Source organism: Alnus glutinosa, chromosome 2, assembly GCF_958979055.1.
Source record: "Alnus glutinosa chromosome 2, dhAlnGlut1.1, whole genome shotgun sequence".
Lineage (NCBI taxonomy): Eukaryota > Viridiplantae > Streptophyta > Magnoliopsida > Fagales > Betulaceae > Alnus > Alnus glutinosa.
Window position 1 is genome coordinate 38,308,468 of NC_084887.1, and position 8,205 is coordinate 38,316,672.

Genomic DNA, 8,205 nt, shown 5'->3' on the forward strand with positions numbered 1-8,205 from the left:
AAACTTGATTGTCAGTGCCGCATTAAGAGTAATTCTATAAGTCTCTCATGTATTACTTTTGTGTCATTCGAAAAATGAGATGGCTTTTAAAATCATGTTTGATCAAAATTCAATAGTGATCAATCACAAACCCAATGATGAATTTAAAAGCCACCTCATTTTTTGAGAGATACAAAAGGGACTTTTAACATTACTTACACATTAAATAGATGGGATAAAAGTGTGGTGTATAATATTATTTTCTTTAAAAAAATGTACGTAAAAATCACATGTTTTGTTAATTATATCAAAAATACATGTGAGAATCGCATATTTTAATGACAAATGTCAGTTTAATAGTCTTAATTATAAAAATAAATAAATCTATCCCGATTTAAAGGGAAATCTTGTAATCATAGTCCATATGGATCTCGGATTGTTCTTTAATGATTTTAATAGTGTTGGTGGGATTGGTTGCAATGTGACTTAATGGGGTATGGAATCCACATCAACGGGGCTTTCATGCACTTTTCAGGGAAGGTGACCAATTTACTAACATCCTGGCCACCATAGCATGGGGAGACGTGAATGCAATAACAGAAAAGATGAACTCCATAAATATGAGTGGGAGTCCATGTTTTATTGAAGCATTTGTGCAAATTTTAATCGATTTATATATATATATATATATATATATATATATATATATATATATATATATTCATGAGTTTTGAAAGAAAAAAAATAATAATCATAAACCGACTATTAAATTGGTTCATGTAGTTTGACATTGTAATAAATAAATCCGTTTGTGTTCAAAATAAACATATAAATCCTTATAGTATGTCTCTATAAAACAAAACCACCCCTTTGTATAAATTTGGCTATTTTATTCCGACAGAGTGCTTATGAAATTACAAATTTACATTTGCATAGGAAAAAAAAAAATTAAATAGAATTGTTTAGAGTGGCCTAATTACTCCTGTAACCCTTGAGGTAGACCGACTATCCTTAAAAGGGGTACGAGGGTTGGTTGCCGCCCTTTACAGATTAAATTATAACTTTATAAGAAATAGTTTTTAAATTTATACGGATGGATTTTTTGCTATTGGGACATACCAAAAAGATTTATAAGTTCTTTTTAAAACCATGTAGATTTATTTATATAACGTCAAACAACACTAATCAATTTAGGGCATGTTTGGGTGATAAGTATTTTTCAAATATTGTTTTTTAGAATTCAAATACTTAGGTTTTATTCAACTTTTTATAATTTTGTCTCATGATTTTTAAATCATCCAAACATAATTTTAAAAAATAAATTTTCTCAATATTCACAATTTTTCAAAAAATTCGCTCACTCAAACAAGCAATAATTTGTTCAAATTGTTTTTCCATCTCAAATGGGCTTCTCCTTAAAGATCAAAAAGAGAATGAAGATAAGATGGGCCTCCCATTCGGTCACGTGTTGGGTCATTGGGATTTTTGTTAGCCTCGTGAGACACCTGTGAATTGTGATGTTGTAATTAGGGGTGTACAACCTATTGTGGTAGTGGTTATTAGCTCATAACCACAATCGGTAGGCTGATTGCGGTTTTTACCAACCGCCGGTTATTTTAACCCGGTTACTAACCGGATAGCTTGTTTTTATATATTAAATGTTTTCATTTATTTTATTTTAATCCAATATTTAGCCATGAAGGCTTTGACTCTTTTTTTTTTTGCTGGCATTGGGTGCTTTGTTGTTCCCTTGTTTGATGGATTTTTCCGATGGATGAGCTAAAAATGGAACAGTCCCAGAAAATGAGACTCCAGCCCCTTTGAAACAATTTTTTTTGTTTTTTTCTCGCACTACCGCTCAGATGAGACCAATTTGTTGGGACTGTTCCATTTTTGATATCCCTTACACTGAGCCTATACTTCTGATGGCTGAAGTAAGTTAAACAACAAAAAAAAGAAAAAAGAAAAAATGGATAATTACCTTTTCCCCCATGAACTACCAAAAAATGCGCGATGCTCCCATGAACTACCAACTCGACCAAAATAGAACATTCAACTATCAAAAACAACCATTTTCCCCCCATCCGTCAGTCAAAGGGGTTAAAACAAACGGTCAACGGGTCACGTGACCGTCACACGCCGTTTTACCCTCATTTTCTTCCACTTTTCCCCCCATGAACTACCACCATCTTCCTCTTTTCCCCCATGAACTACCACCATCTTCCAACATGCCCCCATGTAAAACGGCACATGACCCGTTGACTGTTTCTTTTAACCCCTCTAACTGACAGAATGAGGGAAAATGGTTGTCTTTGGTAGTTGAATGCTCTATTTTGGTCGAGTTGGTAGTTCATGGGGGCATCGAGCATTTTTTGGTAGTTCATGGGGGAAAAGGTAATTACCAAAAAAAAAAAAAAAAAAAAAAAACAAAACAAAACAAAACTTGTCTGTCTGTTTGCGATGGTTTCCCTTATCAACGTACGTAGCCCACAAGCTCGAGTACTCCGTCTCTCTTAGCTGGAAGGTCCTTCAATTTGTTTTCCCTGTCTACTCGTTTCCCTCATGCACCGTCAGAAGCAACCCCAGCAAGAGATTTAATAACCTGTTCTTCAACCAACATTAGCGTAGACTGACTCCACAAGTCCTCCTCTAGGTGTCTCCTTGCCTTGGGAACCCCTAGAAGTGAGAGTGTAAGTCTCCCGGCGTTTTTTCTCCACGTCTGGGAGTTTTTCAGTCACTGTTTCATTGCAGTGTATTGAGTCTCTTTGTTACCAGTCCTAGTTTTTCTCTTTATTCTGGGATGGAAGGCCTTATTGAGAGTATGAGTGAAGGTTTGAAACTTTCAGAAGGTGAAAGGAAGGAGATAACAATCACCGAGTCGGATACCGCAGATCTACGAGGAAGAAGTGAAAGGTGCCTGCTGGGAAAGTTGATGTCGGATCGACGTATCCAAAAGGAAGCCTTTAAGACGTTAATGTCAAGGCTGTGGAAAACCATTGAAACAGTAGCCTTCAAGGAGATACAAGATAATTTATGGCTTCTAGAGTTCTCTAACAGGGCAGACAAACGGCGCGTTCTCGAGGGACGACCTTGGCTCTTTGACCGCAGTTTGTTGGTCCTAAAGGAGATTGATGAAGATATATCTCCCTCGCAGATGGATTTTTCCAAAGCGCTTTTCTGGATACAGGTGCATGACATGCCTCTCACGTGCATGAACCGGGAGGTAGGTCTCCGTATAGGCCAATCCATTGGAGATGTGGAGGACATAGATGTTACGGGAGATGGTGTAGGATGGGGAAGATATTTGAGAATAAGAGTTTCTGTTGATATTACAAAGCCTCTTGAAAGGGGTAGGGCAATTGTCCTCAATGGTAAATCTATTTGGGTCTTGCTCAAATACGAAAAACTCCCACAGTTTTGTTATCACTGTGGAAGGATCTACCATGAGGATAAAGCTTGCCCGCGCAAGTCCAACTTCCGGATCAATGAGGAGGTTTCAGCTAAGGCTTGGGGGGTTTGGCTTCGGGCGGACGGATTGCACCTCAGGAAGGAAGGATCATCGGCAGTTCGACAATCAGCTTATAATGCAAGGAATCAAGTGTTGGCTGATCAGGAACCAGGGGTTCGGGAAGGGGATGACAGATTGCCGGGTGATTCCTCCGTCATGCAGGGTGGTGGCGAGATACACCGGGAAGCTCCAGCTGGAAGAGCTTCAGATGGACCAGCTGAAAAGATGGATGTACTGTGTACGACAGACTTCATGGAAAGTGATGAGAATATGGGCGGGAAAACGGGCATTAATGAGGAAGATTTAGGGGGGGATTTGGAAGGAGAAATTGCGTCTGACAGTGGCAAAGGTGAGGGCCATCAGCGAGACAAGCCCCTAACTATAAGCGATACAGAGGTTATTAACCAGAATGATACGAAAATCCGTGGGGTTCAAAACGAGGTTGGTTGTATCGAGCCAAGGGCCGAAGATAGTCATGACAGAAAGGGTGCCACGCTAAACAAAGTGCTGATAGAAGATAGCCAAGTGGCAGGAAGGATGACCCCTAATACCAACGTGGCAGTGAAAAAGATTGGGTCCCAGCTGGAGGGATCGCTTGTCCAGCCGTCAACAGAGGAGACGCCGAAGACTCTGAGTAAGGTTCGAAAGTGGAAAAGAAAGACAAAGGATATTACAAGAGACGATCCTAGCGAAACAGATCGAAAGAGGAAGTTTGAAGATGTGGAGTGGATTCACCCGGAGGACCAAGAGCACCATTCTAAAAAGAGGCATTCTGGAGGTGAGTTACTGTTACTTGATGAAGAGGCGGTGGCTGATTCTCAGCTCCGCCTGTCGCCATGAGTCTGTTATGCTGGAACTATCGGGGGCTTGGGAACCCCCGAACAGTTCGTGTTCTTCACCAATTGGTGAAGGAAAAGAAACCCAACTTTGTTTTTCTTATTGAAACTTTGAGTAGAGGTAGCAAGTTGGAAAAAATCAGATGTAAACTGGGTTTTGAGGGGCTGTTTGTAGTTAACCCGATTGGTAGAAGTGGAGGTTTAGCTCTATTATGGAAGGAAAACTCTTCTCTAGAGATTTTTAATTACTCCCGTCAGCATATAAATGCCATTATAAGGAATGACAATGGAAGTCCAGAATGGAAGTTTACTGGCTTTTATGGTTTTCCCAATGCTGCCAAACGATGGGAGTCATGGGAATTGTTGAGATTCCTCAAGACTCTTCAGCCTTCAGCCTGGTTGTGTGTAGGAGATTTTAATGAGATTCTTGATCAAGAGGAGAAACAGGGTGCTGCATCAAGACGTTTTTCTCAGATTAACCAGTTCAGGAGGGCGCTAGAAGACTGTGATCTAAGTGACCTTGGTTTCTGTGGACCTCGGTTTACTTGGTGTAACAACAGGAGAGACGGTAATTTTACTCAGGAAAGACTCGACAGAGCGGTGGCCAATTCGGAATGGTGCTCTAGATTCAATCATGTGAGGGTTCAAGTTCTGGAAGCTATTGCCTCGGACCACAATCCGATCCTTGTCCTGTTCAATGAAGAGCTTGTGGAGTCTGGTCCTTCTCGTAGGGCTTTCAAATTTGAAGCTAAGTGGCAGTTGGATACTGAATGCCACGAGATCTCAAAAGCAGCTTGGGAGCGGGAGGTGGTGGAGTCTAATCAGCTAAGGGAAATTCAGGTCCGACTGTCAGCTTGCCAAAAAGATCTATCTCAGTGGAGTAAATAAAAATTTGGCAGAGATACAGAAATCCTGAAACAGAAAAGTAAGAGACTCCTTCAATTACAGGGAAACAACAGCCCGAGCCATGTTGAGGATATTAAACAGATCCAAAAGGACATTGATGACTTGCTGGAAAGGGAGGATATCAAATGGAAACAGAGAGCTAAACAGAACTGGTTCAGTCAAGGGGATAGAAACACAAAATTTTTCCATGCTTGGGCAAATCATAGAAGGAAAATAAACTCTATCCGGTCTATTACTGATGAACATGGAAGAACGTGGAGACGACAAAAGGAGATTGGAAAAGCTTTTGTGGATTACTTTGGAGATATCTTCACTTCAAATGGTGTGGCTGATTTTTCTCAATGCTTGGAAACTATGGAGCCCCGGATTTCGGAAGAGATGAATTCAGATTTAGTAAGGCCCTTTACGATGGAGGAGGTGGGCATGGCACTTTCCCAGATGCACCCACTGAAATCACCGGGTCCGGATGGTTTCTCTGCGGGTTTCTTCCAAAAGGCTTGGAGTTTTGTGGGTAAGAAAGTATCTGAGGGAGTGTTGTCTTTCCTCAATGGAGGACCCTTTGATGTATCCTTAAACTCTACTAATATTTGCCTTATTCCAAAGATTCCATCTCCGGAATCGGTCAAGGACTATCGGCCTATAAGTCTATGTAATGTGGTCTATAAATTGATCTCAAAAGTGCTTGCTAATAGACTGAAACTTGTTTTACCGAAGGTCATTTCTCAGGAGCAAAGTGCATTTATCCCGGGCCGGTTGATAACGGATAACATTATTGTAGCCTTTGAAACCCTCCATACCATGGCTACTCGCCAAAAGGGTAGAAAAGGGTTTATGGCTATTAAGCTCGATATGAGCAAGGCGTATGACCGGTTGGAGTGGGGGTTTCTGGAGGCTGTGATGAGGAAGCTCGGTTTTGCTGAGAGATGGGTCCATCTGGTCATGACATGCGTTCGAACAGTTTCTTATGCTGTTCTCCTGAATGGCATTCCCCATGGTCACATTGTTCCTTCTAGAGGTATCCGCCAGGGAGATCCCCTTTCCCCATACCTATTTATCATGTGTGCTGATGTTTTAAGCAGGTTGTTGAACCATGCTGCTGGATTGGGGAAGATTTCTGGGGTCCCTATCCGTAGGGGTGGGACGAAAATTAACCATCTCCTGTTCGCTGATGATAGTATTCTTTTTGGGAGGGCTACCTTAGATGAATGGAGGCAAATGAAGGACAGTTTGGATGTATATGAGAGGTTTTCTGGTCAAAAAGTAAATCTGGAGAAAACTTCCGTTTTCTTCAGTAAAAACACGAAGGAGGAGGAGAGACTATCCATTCTGCAGGAAACAGGACTGAACCCTACCCAGTGTTATGAATCCTATTTGGGGTTGCCGGCCCTTGTTGGTCGATCCAGAATTTCTACCTTCAATTTCATCAAGACTCGCATCTGGAATCGAATGAATGGGTGGAAAGAAAAATTCCTATCCCATGCGGGTAAGGAGATTCTAATTAAAGCAGTGCTTCAAGCTATTCCAACCTATACTATGAGTGTATTCAGGCTCCCTATTTCTCTGTGCCGTGACATTAATATGCTCATGAGCAAATTTTGGTGGGGGCATATGGAAAATGTTGACCGGATGGTTTGGATGGCGTGGAAGGGTTTAGGGAGGAGTAAAAATTCAGGGGGCTTGGGTTTCAGGGACCTAAAGAGTTTTAATCTAGCCCTGCTTGCAAAGCAGGGGTGGCGCCTAATCCAGAACCCAGGCTCTCTAGCTGCTCGGGTGCTTAAGGAAAAGTATTTCCCTGAAAAATCCTTCTTGGAGGCTTCACTAGGTTCTAGGCCCTCTTACATTTGGAGAAGTTTGTGGGCGGCAAAACCACTCCTGCAGGAAGGTCTAATCTGGAAGGTGGGAGATGGCACTAAGATCAACATCTGGGGGGATCGCTGGATTTTTTCTCCCCATTCAAATTCTATTCAGTCTCCAGTTAGAATTTTAAATAATGATGCAAAGGTAGCTGAAATTATTGACAAGGACAGTGGGTGGTGGAACATACCGCTTATTGAACAAATCTTCCCAGCCGACATTGTTGAGAAAATATGTAGTTTGGCCATCAGTCCGAATGTTGTGCAAGACAGGCAGATTTGGGCATACTCGGCTGATGGTTTGTTCTCTGTTCGCAGTGCTTACTTCCTGGAGCTAGAGAGGAAGGCCAGGCAAAATGGCTGTAGCTCTCTAGGCACTCACCAAAGGCCTATTTGGAAGATAATCTGGAAGTTAAGAGTGCCTCGGGTTACTCAGCTCTTCATCTGGAGAGCTTGCAATAATATCCTCCCTACGAAAGAAAATCTACATAGAAGGAAAATTGTGACTGACCCGTTATGTCCTTTGTGTGGCCGAGAGGTCGAATCTACAGGCCACACTTTATGGAACTGTGAAGCGGCTCGTGCTGTCTGGTCGGAAAGCCCCCGAGCTATCCAGAAGTGCGCTATAGATGCTCCTGATTTTCTCTGTATCTTTAGCCATCTCTGTGAAAGATTGGAGTTGGAGGATCTTGAGTTATCAGCCATTATTGCTCAGAGATTATGGCACCGTAGGAATCAATGGGTTTTTGAGAACAATTTTTCGCCCCCCAAGTGTTTGCTGACGGGTGCGAAAGAATCCCTTCAGACTTTTAAGGAGGTTAATACCCTCCCTTCAAATCCTGGTGCCCGGGCTTCTGTCTCCAGCCCTTCCTGGAATCCTCCCAATGCTGATACCGTCAAGGTGAACTGGGATGCTGCCGTGGACAAGCACAAGAACATCATGGGGGTGGGTATCATCGCTCGTGATAATTCTGGGGTAGTTATCGCGGCTCAGTGTGCGGTTCAGAAGTTCATCTTGGATTCGTCGGTTGCTGAAGCGATTGGCGCAAAAATGGGTGCAGAGCTTGGCCGTGCTTTGGGTCTCTATTCCATCTTCCTGGAGGGTGATGCGAGTGTGGTGGTT

The 8,205-nt window shown here is 42.2% G+C and overlaps 1 protein-coding gene across 1 annotated transcript; it reads left to right on the plus strand.

Moving 5' to 3' along the window:
- Positions 1–2,779: 2,779 nt before the first annotated feature.
- Positions 2,780–4,327, plus strand: LOC133860613 (uncharacterized). Its single transcript, XM_062296186.1, has one exon. It carries the CDS (start codon positions 2,780–2,782, stop codon positions 4,325–4,327), a length of 1,548 nt encoding a protein of 515 aa, XP_062152170.1.
- The last annotated feature ends 3,878 nt before the right edge of the window (positions 4,328–8,205 follow it).

Excerpts from the sequence above, each read along its gene's own strand:
- LOC133860613 (XM_062296186.1), top strand. The coding sequence starts at position 2,780 with ATGGAAGGCCTTATTGAGAGTATGAGTGAAGGTTTGAAACTTTCAGAA.